General features: G+C 42.7%; 1 protein-coding gene across 10 annotated transcripts in view; it reads left to right on the top strand.

The window, feature by feature from the left end:
- ANK2 (ankyrin 2) overlaps positions 1 to 16,701 on the top strand; it is a 700,071-nt gene that overhangs the window by 372,683 nt on the left and 310,687 nt on the right. For 6 of the 10 annotated variants that reach the window (XM_068281150.1, XM_068281176.1, XM_068281158.1 and 3 more), the window contains exon 1: positions 11,399 to 12,145. The exons of 3 other annotated variants lie outside the window; for them this stretch is intronic. In XM_068281150.1, coding sequence (XP_068137251.1) covers positions 12,017 to 12,145 — 129 coding nt within the window. In that variant the 5' untranslated portion in view covers positions 11,399 to 12,016. Of the gene's footprint in view, positions 1 to 11,398; positions 12,146 to 16,701 lie in introns of those variants that run through there. One more of the 10 variants, XM_068281167.1, reaches the window with a different exon arrangement.

The raw sequence follows: 16,701 nt of genomic DNA, 5'->3' as shown, positions 1-16,701 counted from the left end.
CTGTTTTCCTTCTATCCTGTGCAAGAGTTCAGGTCCTCTTTAATTAATAATGCATAATCATTTGTGCATTGCATGTCTGAACGTTCTTCAATAAACATGTTGAAAATGACTGTCTGGCTGGGTCCTTTAGTTCCTTGCTGTCAGTCAGAATTGCTTACCCAGCACAAAGCTAGTCAGCTGAGACAAAAATACAAAGGGGAGTTCTGGGTATCAAGCTGGATTCTGTACCCATGATCTCCAGCAGATCTCCAGCAAAAATTATTGCAGCTGCGGAGTATAGATGAAAATGGCATTCAGTTGCCAAATGACAGGTATAGTGTTGATAAAATACATTGGGCTTGATTCACAAAGCGGTGCTAACCTACTTAGCACGTCTAAAGTCTTTAGACGCGCTAACCAGGGTGCTAAGTAGGTTAGCACCGGATTTCTCAATCAGATCGTGCGCTAACTTTGCGCGCGTAAAGTTTTACGCGCGCAAAGTTTTATGCGCGCTAAGTCCCATAGGCTTTAATGGGCACTTCGCGCGGTGCGCCCTGTGCTCTGTGCAGTACGCGCGTAAAGTTTTACGCGCGTAAAGTTTTGCGCGCGTAAAGTTTAAACGTGCTAAGGGGGTTTTCACAGGCGTGCTAACAGTTAGCACCGCTTTGTGAATCAAGCCCATTGTATACAGATGTTTGTACTGAAGCACAATAACCATTAAGCAAAGCACCACCAATTCAACCTATTATTGACAAGTACTGTATATAATTTGTGTAAAAGGTTACATCTTGATATTGTGACAACATTTTATTTTTTTCTTGAGCAAGCTCTTAACATATCAGTTTCACTAGGTTAAATATACTGATTGTTATGCTATAGATTGTTATATCTGGCTGTGTTGTGATGTTTATCCCTTAAAATATCAAGAAATGTCTGATTTTACTATTAGTTTGCTTATTATTTTAATAGCAGCTATCAATGGGTAGAAATGTATTGGTAAATAATATGGCCATCATGTCATTCTGACATTAAATTGCTGTACTCTGGGGTAAAAGTACTGCCCTTCCCCTTTGCGTTGGTTGTCTGGTCATCTGACTTTCCTTAGACCTGTAGGAGGGATCAGATAAAAGTGGTGCAGGACAAGCGCCTATAAAAATGACACTGCCATAGGTGGCAATCGTACAAGTCGAGTTTAGTGGCAAGAAGGTTAAATTGTGGCGCCCGACAAATAGCAGGTGTCTAGCGCCCCCTATTTATCGGGCACCATAATTGAATCTCCCTTATCTCCCTGCCCAGCTTTCACTATTGCCGCCCTTGGTGGCAGGGAGTAGATAGAGGCAGGGGGTTTGGCGAGCAGGGTGGAAGTGGGAGGGGGAAGTAGTCCTGGGTTTGGCAGCGGGGCTGGAGCGGTTAGGTTTAGGCATAGGTAGAGGGAGGGTTCAGTGTGAGAGTAGGCAGGAAGGTTTGTATACATTACCTGCTTTCTGGGTGATTTTGCTTCTTTACTTCATACTTCTCTACTAGTTTGCAGGAGTCCGGCCAGCCAATCACCATGCGGCTTCAGTCCCTGCTTGGTGATTGCCTGGCTGCAACATATACTCTGTACAGCCCTGCATAATATGTCAGTGCTATATAAATAAATAAATAAACTTTAGTAGCAAGATGCCATTATCGGCATCACACTGCACCATTTTTTTTTTATTTTTTTGCGGCACCTCTTTTTAACCCCCTTGGCGGTACGCAGTTTCTGAGGCTGCGTTTGCCAGGAGGTTTTTTGCCCCCCCCCCCCCCATTTTTTTTTAAACGCTTTAGCTAGCATTTCGCTAGCTAAGCGTATGTTAAAAGTTGCTCCGGTCCCTCCCATGCCCGCCGATCGCCTCCGGCTATATATACCTCGCTACGATCCCACGAAAAGCGCAGTTTCCCGATCGGCTTCCATCGTTGCTATGCGACGATCGGAGATGACGTCATGACGTCAGCTGCAATCCTGATTGCTGTCATCGCGAAGCCTGAAGCCGATTGGGAGGCTGCACCGGCGTGGGAACGCTGGGGGTGTCAAGAACCGGCCCGCGGCACGCCTGCGTATACGGTTCCCGACTGCGGGTTTGACCAGATCAAGCGGGTAGCAGCCTTATTCGAGCTACAAACAAGGCTGTGACCCCTCAAAAGCTCCTTACTGCCACCACTAGCGGTTTGCTAGACACGTTCACTCAACACGCAATCTGAGTTTTCGTATTTGGGTCAGCTTTGCGCTTAGGCCGAATACGAGAACGCCACGCACACACACACACAGTTGCAATCTTGCACTGTAGTGAAGCAAAACCACTAACAGTCGTTCCGAACGATACTGTTAGACTTCCCACTCGGCTGTCGAGCGCAGAAGTGCCCCATACACACAATGCAATTACAATTTCATATGGTAGTGTTGCTGAAGCATACAATTAGGCATGGACTTATACACAGCTACACTGCAGTCTCCTCTAGGCTATGGGTGTTAGTTTAGTACAGCAGAAGTCAATCTTATTAAATAATAATTTAATATTCCAGGAAAAAAGTGGAACAGTGCAGAAAGTAATATATACAACAGATGTACAAAAAACAAAGTAAAAAAAGTACAAAGTAAAAAGTACAAGATAAAAGTTACAAAAATACACACAAAGCGATTTGCAAACTAAAAGGGAAATAAACGTACCAGCGTATCGATCTGGGCGTTGTTGCAGGAGTACGCACTTTCTGGTCAGCAACCAGGTTAGTTCTAGCTGTGTGCTATCTCCAAGAACTACGAGTTGTGGTTATCCTAGCTGCTGTTTTATACTGTGAGATACGCCTGGAGGCTGCAACTTCCTTGGGGAGGGAAAGAACTAGTTTTAAAAGTGTATTTCACAGCAGATCAAAGGTGGGGACTTGACTGCTCTTGGCATAATAAGCCATTTCCTGGCCAGAGGCAGTTTCTTGCCCCAAGACTAACGCAATTTCCCCGTTTGTGACATCACGGTCTGCTGAGCCACTTGTCACATCTTGGCTAGCTATGACATGCGAATTTCAAGGTTTTTCCTGGCTCAGTTTTCAGGTCATCAAAAAGGACTTCCCCCACGCCAGGTGACCATTGATTAAGGCTTCCTCCACATTCCAGTAGGCCTGTCATATGTAAATGTCAAACATTCCTGTCCACTTTAAACTTGGCAGACTCACTTAGTCGGATATTGTTTTGACTAACAGGCAGTCGTCTACATTAATACAAAAGATCAAAGCAATGCCCCACATTTGCAGGGTGGCAGACAAAAGGGAACCTCATTACCTTTTTCTGGCTGTCCAGAGAAATTGTATGCTAATGTCGGTCTATTGACACACACACACAATCACATTAACCATTTCCTGGGGCCTGGTGGCACCTTCAAGAGCCAGACTAGCTTTTAGCAGCCATAGTAGACAGAAAAATGACAGAAATATGTTCCTGTATTCCCTAATATCATCAGCACCCCAATATATCACCACAGGGGGGGTACGTATACTGGAAGCTATCACGGGGGACCGGAGCAACTTTGTGCATACGCTTAGCTAGCGAACCGCTAGCTAAAGCGTATGCCACCATTTTTTAAAAAAAGTTTAAAGTCCTGGGGCCATGTGATCCTCCGCGGCGGCTACCCTGTGTGTAGTACGGGGTTACCGCCAAGGAGGTTAATGTAGCCCTGCAGGAGGCAGTGAGTTTGCCTCATAGGAGAAAAATGGTGACCTTCACAACACCTTTTGAGATTAATATAAAAACTTTTTGTGTCTGGGACAGAAAGTTAGGATTCTAACTCCTCTCCAGTGTACAGGAATATTTTATTCATTGCTATCTTTCTGAACAGGAAATTCTACCAGGTGTGCAAAGTACAACAATCAGAAGCAGATTGCTCCTAGTCACATGATCACTCATGATCACTGACCATGTTACATGTTACAGTGTTCCAAATACATATTGTCAAGGTTGACAAATTGATTCATTAATTAGTTGGTTAGATTGACATGCTTTGCTAGCAATGCTGCCATTCACTAGAAAAAGAATTGGCTGCACGCAGAAAAAAAGAAAAAAAAAAGTCATTTTTATTTAAAAAAAAAAAAAGTACATTTAAATCAATTTAAAAAAAAAACATTGCAGCAGCAATCAGATGCCACAAACAGAAAGCTCTGTTAGTGGCAAGAAAAGGAGGCAAGATTCATTAATGTGCTAAGTTGTATTGCCGTGCAGCACACTGTTAAAGCTGAAGTGGTGTGAATTGTAAAAAATCGCCTGGTCATTAGGAGGGTGTAATCCTGTGGTCCTCAAGAGGTTAAGGGCCATGTGCAATTCACTTTTTCACCTGAGTTTTCTCCCAGGAGATAATTTTTTATCTTCAAATTAGAATAACTTTCCAGCACTTTTCAACTAAAAAAAGTACCCAAAAATAAATGAAAAAGGACTATCAAAATTATTTTAAACCTTTTCTTGCTTTCTGATGGCTTAAAATGCATTTTATTGACAAATTTTAAAATATCACCCAGGAGAAAACTCAGGAGAAAAATGTAATTGCATATGGCCCTAAGTCTTTTACCTGGAATGAGCATTTAGATCAGGTGATTTGACTTTGGTCTGACTCCACTGATTGCATGCTTGTATGACTCAAAAGCAGCTAAAGTCAACATGACAGCCAGCCGCTGGGAATAAAGATGGCAGCCTCCGTATTCCTCACATTTATGGTTCCCTATAAGGAATAATTTGTCTTTATTTTTTCATAAACTAGCTTTCTGTTGCATCTATATCAGCCCAGCCTTTAGTGACTGATTTTATTGGACTTCCATAAAGCATGGATTATCTCAGTTATTTGTTCAAACAGACATCAAACAAATGGCAGCGCTCTCATCAAACAAATGGCTGCAACTAAAATGAAGATCAACAGGGGCATGCAGAGCCCCACAGGTGCAGCACGCCTCTGTATGATTAGCAGCACTAGGAAAAAATGATGTTTTTATCATTAGACTAGCATTAGGTCTTCACTGAGAAGGCCCATCATCACCGTGGGGAAGTCTAGTAAGGAATAATTTGTGCACATATTATTTATGCTGAAGCGTACTCCCTCCTTTGCTGTACCTGTTTTGAATGCAAGTTGTGTACTTTTGTCCATATTGTGGAGCTCTGCACATCTATTGCAGGTAGTTATTTCGGGTGCAGCCTCTGTTTGGAAGCACTGCCAATGTCTCCTGCTGTACATATCTCAGTTATTTGCCAACCTGACCTGGTCTGTTTTCTTGAGAAAATAAAAACAAGTGGGGAAGAAGAGTTGTTCATGGGACTGGTGAGGTCTGTTTATGGACATGTAAATCAAATCCCTATTTTTATTGTTATTATTTTGCATTTCTATAGTGCCAGCATCTATATACAATAAACCATTTTGAATTGATCTTTACCTTTAATAAGCAAGGATTAAATCTGCAAAACATGCACCCCATGCATGAAAGATCCCAGTGTATTATTAATGATTGACTCAAGAAGAGCAAGGGTGGACTAAAATGTCATTTTCCAGCTAAATTCTGCCTTTGCTTTAATTAATTGGAATAGATTGAAGACAACGGGGAGGGGAGGCAGTGTTCTCCCCAGGCTCTTTTAGCCGGGTGCTGCACCCGGCTAGATTTGGTGACCACCCGGCTGTCATCGGCTCACCTCCTCACCTCCTCCTATGCTGTAAGCAGAGTTGCCCAGCATTTTCATCTCGACCCACCCGGCTACTTTTTCAGGCCACCCGGCTGGAAAAAAATTCTGGGGAGAACACTGGGAGGGTTGTGAAAGGAGTTTCAGTGTGGGACTTCAAGTGTACCCGAGGTGGCCTGTGACATGAGCCAGACATGTGTATGTACAGTGCCAGGCATTTAAATAGCTAGTTTGTGTCTGGGTTCTTCTTTTTCGGCCTGAAAGCGTTAAACTAGAACTAGTTTTGTTCTAGTTGTGACCTAGTTTGACTATAGCATAACCCTCACTGATAAGTAATTACAATCATAAAACACTTTCCTGAAATAGAACAGTTTCTTAGTGCAGGTGATAGATAAAAAGGTCAATATTTCATATATTTTACCTTTCTGGACACTGAAAGACTGTATCATTCATATGACACGATACAACATTAAATAGATTTTTTTAGCTTCTAAAAAGAAAATACAACTTTGGAATTCTAAAAAAAATAGGGGTTAATTTACAAGAGTAGTTTAGTTTCATAAGTTTATTTTCACCTCGGGTTTCCTTTACGATTCCTGAAGCCCTCTGCTCTGCCTGAGACCCAACCTACATGTTGAATTCCGGGTCTAGGTCACTTTGAGTGCAGATGAAAGCTGTAATTGGTAACAAAATAAAGCTAAAATGTTCTGGTTTTAATAATCATCAGTGAAGGAGTCTTGATTGTGATAATTTGTAGAACCACATCACCATATTCATCAGAGTGAACTTAGATGCTGACCCTTCAGTGGAGCCTTTTTGTGCTAATCAGCACTTTTATACAGTTAAAGTGAACCTCCAGACTTAAAATCTACTTAACAGCACTGAAAAGGCTTGATATTTCTTTAACAGGTTCACAGCATCAGAACTTTGTTTTTCATTACCAAGCCTAATTTTTAGCTGCTTAGAAGCTAAGCTCCGCCCCATCAAAGAAAACTGCCCAGACATTTTTCCCCTAATACTGTGCAAAGCATGATGGGATTTCTGATGTTGTTGTTCTCGTTGCCTAGCAACTAGGAGGGGTGATCAGGACACAGGACAGTTTGGAACTGTGTCTCATGCTCCCTGTCACCTCCTTTCCACCAAAAAGATGGCTGCCCTCATGAAATCACAAACCTTTGCCTGTTCTTTTAATACAGGGTGGGTAAGAGATTATATTGCCTATCTACTTTAATTAACATAACTAATGTAACTTAATGACAGAATGTTTGTTTAGGCTGAAGTTCCTTTTTAAGGCTGGGCCATTTCTAGAAAACCTGTGCATTGGATTGCTGCCAAGTACAAAAAGCATGCACCTACTGTCACTCACTAACCTTGCCTTGTTGTTATTTATTAAGCATTTAATTGAGCTCACTAACCTGTCACTATTCATCACCCACTGTTTGCCATTAGTTGTCCCACACTAGCTGGCACAACCCACCCCCTTATCTGCCACTAGCCATTGCCCACTGTCTGCCACTACTTGTAACCCACTATCTGTCACCAGTCATCAACCACTATCTGCCACAACATGTCACCTACTTTCTGTGACTACTTGCCACATTCTGCCACACACTATCTTCCACTATAGATTACCCACTATCTGCCTCAAGTCATCATCCCACTAGTTACCACTACCCATCACTACCCTGTCACTGATTAACTGATTACTGCTCTAATTGTCACTCACTACCTGTACCTGTTTGTTTTTCACTACCATCTGCCACTGCCTGTTACTTGCCGCTATCAGCCACTGCTTTTCACTCACTACTTGCCACTACTCTTTATCTACAGCCTGTCACCTACTACATGCTTATACTTGTCAACTACATATGGTTATCTACTGTCTGTCACTATAACTGTCACCAAATCATGCCTACCACTAGAGTCTATCCATCAGTACCTGTCTGCCACTAGAATGGCCCAATCACTACCTGTCTTCCACTTGAATCTATGTGTCAGACTTTACCTCACTGCCAATCTACTTCTAGAATCTACTCGTCACTAACCGCCTGACATTAGAACTAATCTGTCTACTCAAATCTACTTATAACCATCTACCGGTCACTGGTATCATTTGTTTGGGATTGATATTATCTGCTTGTTAGAAAAATTTGTATACCATTGATACTACTTGCATTATCTGCTTGTTATTGGTGATATCTGCGTATATTAATATCTAGCCCTTTATTGATAATACCTGCATATCATGGACATTAGCTTTTCTTACTTATTTGATAAATTATGATTAGAGTTTTTTCCACATTTATATTTATTAGAAGCCTACAATTTGCTGTGTGAAAGTGGTCTTGAGGAATAGTGAATTGTGCTTGTGCCGCAGTAATTTATGGGAATTTTAAGGGAGTGTGGGGGTCTGTTGCCTGCTCATTTGCTGCTGTAGACTATTGGACATGCAGAAAAGGCCCATGCTTTCTCAGGGGTCCATACACACATTTATTATTATTATTTAGTATTTATATAGCGCCAACGTCTTCCGCAGCGCTGTACAGAGTATATATAGTCTTGTCACTAACTGTCCCTCGGAGGAGCTCACAATCTAATCCCTACCATAGTTATATGTCTATATTGTGTAGTGTATGTATTGTAGTCGAGGGACAATTTTAGGGGGGAAGCCAATTAACTTATCTGTATGTTTTTGGGATGTGGGAGGAAACCAGAATACCTGGAGGAAACCCATGCAGACACGGGGAAAACATACAAACTCCTTGCAGATGTTGACCTGGCTGAGATTTGAACCGGGGACCCAGCGATGCAAGGCGAGAGCGCTAACCACTACGCCACCATGCTGCCCTGACACATTTCCATTTGTACTGTGTGTGCTGTGGTTCCATGTGTACAGACCAGACCAGTACGAGATTTTTCCCCACAGCTAATGCAGTGCCTTCATCTGGTATGGTATGCATCTGCTCAGGAGTGGCATTGGAACTTCATTAGATCCTTGAGTAGTACCGTGTATTTAAACAATGTGGATACAGTGCTGGGTCAGTTGCAGTTGGATAAAGCCTAAGGCCCGGTTCACACTTGCGGTGGCCCTCCGGAATCGCCGTGCCGGAGCCGCACCGCTTGCAGAACGGACGGAACGGACGCACGGCATAGCAATGAAAGCCTATGCGTCCGTTCACATGCGTCCGTTCTGCCGAACCGGAGCCGGACCGGATCCGGGCCGGATCCGGACTCCGGCCTCCATTCCAACATGCGCTATTTTTTCATCCGGCTCCTCCGGCAGCCGTATCCGGGGCGGAGCCGGACTGCACCATCCGGCCAATACAAACCAATAGGAACCGGAGAGCGCACAACACACTGGCTGAGAAATCCGGATGTTCTACCCCACTTCCTATGGGGATTGTTGCGGCGATATTGGATGGGGACACATGGGCAAGCATTTTGGAGTGGAGCAGCACAGCTGGATCCGGATCCGGAGATGTTGGCAGCATGTCGGAGGTGGAGGTGAGTGCTAAACAGCAGAGGGCCTGATTCCACAGGTCCCCCTTCTGCTGACCTCCCAGACCCCAACATTTTTTTTGTTTTTAACGAACTTTTGCCAAACGGATCCGGATCGCATCCTGATGGACACCTGATGCAACCTGACCGGATCCGGATCGGATCCGGATCAGAACCGTACGGTTCCGATCCGGATCCGGTCCGGATCCGGTCAGGTCATCCGGTCCATTTGGCAAACAACCGCTAATGTGAACCAGGCCTAATACAGTTCCTACAGCACATAACCTACGTTCACATACTTTTAACTTATGATTAGTCTAGACTTCCACCTTCAGTATGCTTTGGAACATTAACTTCTTGCTGGAGCTTGCAAATTGACCTTGGCTTAAGTTGTCTTTTACACTACATCTGTTGAGTTGCAGTCAGAATAATTCTGCATGCCAGCTCACTGTCCATACAGTTCTATGGGGCGGTACATGGGGATGTACACATGTCTGTTCTATAACGGATCATGTTATTCTAACTCTCTGAATGCAGGGTTTGAATTAAAGTTTGTGTCTGGTCTTCATTGCATTTCACACACATTACATGCATTATCAAACCAGCCTAAAGGTTGAACATTTAGGAGCAAATTTTTGGCCAACCTGATAATGACAAATGTTTTGATTGCCCATAATACAAATTTTCCTTTAAAAGAAAATATTGTTCACATTTCCCCTCTACTCTAAAAGATTAGCCACACCCTGATAACCTTAAAGAGAACCCGAGGTGTGTATAAAGAATGTTATCTGCATACAGAGGCTGGATCTGCCTATACAGCCCAGCCTCTGTTGCTATCCCAAACCCCACTAAGGTCCCTCTGCACTCTGCAATCCCTCATAAATCACAGCCGTGCTGTGAGGCTGATTTTACATCTGTAGTGTCAGTCTCAGCTGCTTCCCCGCCTCCTGCATAGCTCCGGTCCCTGCCCCCGTCCCTTCCCTCCAATCAGCAGGGAGGGAAGGGATGCAGGCGGGGACTGGAGTTCTGCAGGAGGCGGGGAGAGCAGCAGACTGACACTATAGAGATAAACACAGCCAGCTCTGACAAGCTGTTTGTCAGCAGCGTGGCTGTGATTTATGAGGGATTGCAGAGTGCAGGGGGACCTTAGGGGGGTTTGGGATAGCAACAGAAGCTGGGCTGTATAGGCAGATCCAGCCTCTGTATGCAGATAATATTCTTCAAACCCACCTCGGGTTCTCTTTAAGTGACACTATTTTGTGAATGAAAAGTTGCTGAAAGGGTTCATGGACCATATTTCTCTTTGCTCTGAAGCCTATCATTTACATGCTGCAGTACCACAGAAGTAGCAGTTTATAAGACCAAACAAACGCAAAGTAGAGTTTTACTGTTTTGCAGGATTCAGTGACTTTGGGGAAGAAAAATATGTATCTTATGTTTAGACAGAGCTGCTCACAAAGATTTCTGAATTAATGATCTGTTATATTTGCAATGTCAGCTCCTAGCAAGTACTTTATTGTTTGTTATTGCCATATGTAATTCCACTTTAAGTAGCAACTAAATGGTGACGTACAGTATTTTCTTGCAAATGATTACAGATGCACTGATGAATATCGACTATTGGGACAGATTTATTTACTTATTGAATGAATGTAGGTAATGTTGATTGAAGCTGATGAAAAAGTAAAGCGGTTGCTCAGAACAGCCAATCAGAGTCATTGATCTGTGCATCTTTTCCTCCTTTGTACCAGTTGGCTCCAGTTTTCCTTGCACTGCTTATGATTACTCTGCCCCAGTGTTCTTATTTTGTTGTTTTAACAAATGGTTAAACGTCAGGTGACATAACCTCAACATAAAAAAAATCTGATGTGTGTTTTCAGATATGATATGAAACTAAGTGAAATAATCTGAAATGTATATAAATGAAACAATGTGTAGCACATTCAACGTGTTCTGTGTAAGGTCACTGGCTACCCTTATGACATAGAAGGTGAAAGTGTTGATCTGGACATTTCCAGCTGACTGTGATTGAAACATGTGCTTCCAGCAGCAGCTTCCAGGCTGTGATCTCTGGATTGTGTATTCAGGCTCACGCTTGCTTGCCAGCGACTTGCTACGGAGAAACATATGAATATTCTGAAGGCTGTTATGGCTTGTTCATTCATGCATGTGAAGGATGCTAGTCGGGAGCAGGTGGACAGGGCATAGCCAGACCTGCTTTGCTTTCCAGTTGCTAGAACATAATTAAATAGAAACCAGAAACATAAGGGCAGAGGGAAGGAAACGAGTCATGTGTTCAATCCGAGGCAGTCCTAGCAGCAGCAGCAAGTCATTAAGTCAGACTGCACCATTTTTATTCTTACTCTGCGATCTGCGATGAGGTGCTTGTGGAATTTCAAAGAGCTGTTCCTCCCCTACTGACATCACAGAGGTGGCTCCTTCCTGGCTGTAGTCAGAGGACGCAGGCTGTACTGAAAGGTCCCAGAAGACCTTTCTGGTTTGGTGAGGAGTTAAAGGATGGACTGTCAGCTGGTCTGAAGCTTGCCTTTAATTACAGTCAATGAGATCCTCGGATAGTGCCAGCCCTGATAATCACATGCTGCAATCAGTTTCTATTCTTCTATATATCTACCTGCAGACACCTGTCACAGCTCAGGTGTAACTGCATGCTCTCTGGCCATTGCAATGTTCTCTCATCTGATGGGTCCAGCAGCATATGGAGGCAACCTGTAATTTTTCTGTGGATTGGAGGATTACAGTGGAAAGTTCTGGCTGACAGCCACATACTTAGTGACAGAAAAAAAAGCAAAACTGGATTTTTTCTGTCTGTGATAGGAGCTGAGTCCTTGAAGCTGGTGTTTTCTTCTCAAAATGGCTCATGCTGCTGCTTCTATTAAAAAAGCCCGGGAGCTGGAATTGCCTACCATTGACGAGAAGGAAAAAGAGAGGGAAAGGAAAAGGCGTAAGATCCCTAGGGATCGCCTAGATCGCAAACGTAAGGTATGAGGACTGCATTCCCTTCATACAGCTCATGTTCATCACAGACATCCAATTATTATCATGAAGCACTGGTTTCACCCTGCTTGTCACTGGCAGGTCACACTGTATGTCTTTTACAGCTCATATCAGTTAGGTATTCAGTCGCATCATACATCATTAGCCATATAAACAGCTGCTTTCTGTGTAATCAGGTATGCAGACCGAGCTGTCATAAAGAGACAGGCAAAGATGAGCATGGTGAATTTGGAAATGGTGTTTGTGGATTTGTCTTGTACATCTTCTTTCCAGGGATGCAGAGTTTCCCTGCATCAGTGAATCCTGTGTGCAGACCCCACCTTCCTCATGTTTGATCATATCAGCTGGCCACCATACTATTGCAGAACAGCTGTGGGGACACCATACCACAGCAGTCTCCTCACAGATTGCAGATACAGGTGTGGCATTTACCCAAGACAAGCACAACCTGACAGAAAATACCTTCCTTCCTCCTCTCACAGATGATAGATAGATAGATAGATAGATAGATAGATAGATAGATAGATAGATAGATAGATAGATAGATAGAGCAGCAAGCTGTAACTGCTGTAAATCTCCATAGCAGGAAGGTACTTGTGGTTTCAGAGAGCTATAATATGCCAGAGCTGTGGTTGTTGATAGAGGCAGCTGTAGACGATGCTCACACAAATCTTTTTAAATAAATGATGCATCTGCAGTCAAATATTGATGATGTTTCCTTTGCAGCACAGAACTCCTCTATTTAGGGGATTATTATAATCCTTCCTGTTATTTTCAGGCATCCTTGTCAGCCAGCATACTTTCCACTTGATATGTAAGCTGCAAAGCATTGCAGGGTGCTATACCATTGTATGCATTGCAGTGTCTATACACTTGCTGGTGGGTAGTGATCCCAACAGGCTGCACAACCTCAGCATTTAGGAAATACACGGCAGAATATGTGGTTGTTCTATATATACGGGGGCTCTATTAGATTACATTGTAGGACATGATTGTGGTTTTCAGAGGAGTATGCTTGGCTGTAGTTCCTGAAATAGGCATCTTATGGCAAATATAGTGGGGCTCCCCAACCTACAATCGAGTATGCTAAGCATATTCAGTATACCGCAAGGTCTGCCAACTAATCATCTCTTCATCTCGGATTGACGAAAGCCTCTCTTTTAAATATAAATTTACATTAAAGGTAAATGTTACGAACCACCAAAATACCACCTTACAATATTGTAAAGACAATACAGCTTCCAGCAATAAATGGCTTTCTCGTTATATTTTTAAAACAATGTTTTCTGCTTAAGTCTTTGCAGAATATGGGGGTCCAAATGAATTGTATACATGTTACCCTTTCACTAGCAGCCAGTATGCTTGTGCCTACTGTAGATGCACTATGCTTGCCTGGCAGCCACCCCTGCCCTTTTCAATTCACCCTACTTTAAGCTCCCCTTTGCTGTATATTTATATTATGTGACTTACTTCATTACTGACCTTTTAGGTGTCAGTGCGGGACTGACACTGTACAGACTTGTCTCTAGCCTCTAGACAAGTGATGTGTTCTGTTGCTATGCAGGGGGCAGAGGGTTGACGTAGCAGTGTACGATTAATGTCACATGGAGGGCAGGGTTAGTAAGGAGATCTTTGCTCTCAGCCAGTGATAGCTCGACTCAGTACGCCTGTGAAACACGTGACTAGGCGTCGTGGCTGCTGTATACACACTAGATTCTAGTTTGCGGCCACCTTGGCTGAGTGTCATGTAACGATTGTACAAAGCTTTACACATAAGTTTGCATGGAGCACAGGAAACTGTGAGAAGTTTTGAGATCAGCAGGCAGCATTACAAAGGTCGTGGAGTATGTGTAAAAGCTGTTGGTAAATAGAGAGGTAATCTTAAAAATTATTTATTTATTTTTTTGCTCTACAATGATCAGAACTCACATGGTTGACCACAAACTTTATACATAATTAATTACATTACACGGTCAATGACTGATACTTGATTAATTTCTGATGAGGAAAGATTTATCCTAAAATGCAATTTGATGCATGGTTGTACTGTTAAAGGGGAAAACATGTAAACTTTAGGGAGCCAACGGGTACTTAGATGTCTTCTGTGGGTAGACATGGTAATGCATTATTACCTAGTAAGCAGTTTTGTACTAATTTAGCATGTTTATTGTGTTAGTAGACATTGTTTAAATCCCTACTTTAATTAGTAATATTTATCACATAGAAAAATCTTTTTGTTTATTATCCATTTCTAAGAAAATTCTAAAAAAAATATTACTTTTTCAAAACCTTGTTTTTTTTACCTACATAAGAATTTTTGTAACGTTTTCAAGTTTGCGGTGACTTTTTAAGAACACACCACCACTGATCCACTTGTATTTGAGTGCTATATACAAAATAATACAATGGTAAGCAAACTGGAGCCATTGGCCAAAGCAGCCAATCAGGTTTCAGCTGTTAAGCTATGTCTTATTTGTAATCATTAGCCTCATTGTCATTTGTCTGCTGAGCAAGAAAGGACTCTTCAGACAATGGTGGTGACACACTTGAGCTGCAGTTTTGCCCAGGCTCTTGCTAACAGTTTGTACACTGTAGCTGTATTTGAGTTGTTGTCATAGATAATTAATTACAAGTCTGCAGGTACAAATTACTGAAGCAGTTATTTTGGGCTCTGGACACTCCCTGGTAAAATGGGCACCGGCATAGACGCCAATTTTAAAATATCAAAAGATAGGGTTAGGCATCGGCAGCGGTGGTCTTTGGAGTTAGAAGCTATGGGGTCCTTGCAGGGAAGGGGGGGGGGGGTAGGGTTAGCCATAGCCGGGGGGGGCAGCTTAAGTCTAGGTATCGCCAGGGGGGTCTTAGGGTTGGGCATCACCCGGAGTGGGGACCTTAGGGTTAGGCATTTAGGCATCGAGAGGGAGTGTTCATGTGTGGGTAAGGTTAGGTTAGGTCAGGCATGGGCAAACTTGGCCCTCCAGCTGTTAAGGAACTACAAGTCCCACAATGCATTTGCCTTTATGAGTCATGACTGTGGCTGTCAGACTCCTGCAATGCATTGTGGGACTTGTAGTTCCTTAACAGCTGGAGGGCCAAGTTAGCCCATGCCTGGGTTAGGTTATAGTAAAATATTGGTAATGATTACCAATATTTTACTATGAGACTTAACTAGTAGAATATTGGTAATTTTACTGATATTACACTAGTGTCTTTCTCCAGTGCCAAAATTACCGCAGCACCCATTTTTAATGTACGCCAAATCCAGGGCTGTGAAGTTGGAGACGCGGAGTTGGGTACGTGGAGTCAGAGTCAGTGGTTTCATAAACTGAGGAGTCGGGAGTCGATGATTTTTGTACCAACCCCACAGCCCTGGTAACTTAGACTAAGGAGTCGAAGTTGGAGCAATTTTGGGTACCTGGAGTTGGAGTCGGTGGTTTCATAAATTGAGGAGTCGGATGATTTTTGTGCTGACTCCACAGCCCTGGCTAAATCAGTATTTCTAGTATTAGAAATAGTAGTGTTAGCACTAGAATAAAGTAAGAGGTAAAGTCAGCTACTAGAAACTCAGCGGATAGTTGCTACTTTGCTAGCAGTTTTAGCAACATATTTCATAATAAACTGAGATTATTGGCAACAAATTATCATTGCAACGTGGAAAGCAACAGATGACTACAACACTGTTGCTAGTGTGACATAGCCTTGATAAACAAAGGGCCAAATCCATGATGTTAGTTTATTGTATTGATTCATAAGCCATAAAAAAAGAAAAGTAACACTCTAATCAATACAGGCCAATGATTGTATATAAGAAGAAACTATAATGCCTTGGGAGACATTTGCTTATAAATTACATGTTTAAACATTAAAATGAGATTAGGATCAGATAATATATGTATGTTGCACTGGCAGCACAATATGACTTCTACAGTAGACTACTACCCAAAAAAATGTGATGATTGCAGATGTACCACAGGGCAACCTCAATGGATGTACCGCAGGGCAACCGCAATGAATGTACACAAGGCAACTGGTGTGAAAGGATCCATGTGAAAGAATGAATCTGTTCCTCCTTGAAGTTACCTGTCCAATTCCCATTTCATTATAACCCAACCCTAAAGGTGGGTACACACGTCAGATAAAAGTCTTTGGAAAATGAAAGATCACAGACCAATTTTACCCCCTTCCATGTAGTATGAGAGCCATACTCTACACAGTCTATTCAAGATCCTGCACACCAAGATGCTGTACACATGCAACAGATCAGTATCTGCAAAAGATTAGTTCCTGCAAAAGATCCGTTCCTGCAAAATGCATTCAAAGTCTATGATATCTGCAGATCTCATACACACCTTGTTTAACGGACCATCATCTGCAGATCAGACAATTATTTGCAGATCTGAAGATCCATCCTGGTGGATCTGATCTGCGGATAATTGTCCTTTAAACAAGGTGTGTATGAGATCTGCAGATATCATAGACTTTGAATGCATTTTGCAGGAACGGATCTTTTGCAGGAACTGATCTTTTGCAGATACTGATCT

This window comes from Hyperolius riggenbachi, chromosome 1 (genome assembly GCF_040937935.1).
Source record: "Hyperolius riggenbachi isolate aHypRig1 chromosome 1, aHypRig1.pri, whole genome shotgun sequence".
Lineage (NCBI taxonomy): Eukaryota > Metazoa > Chordata > Amphibia > Anura > Hyperoliidae > Hyperolius > Hyperolius riggenbachi.
This window is presented reverse-complemented; position numbering and strand designations above follow the sequence as displayed.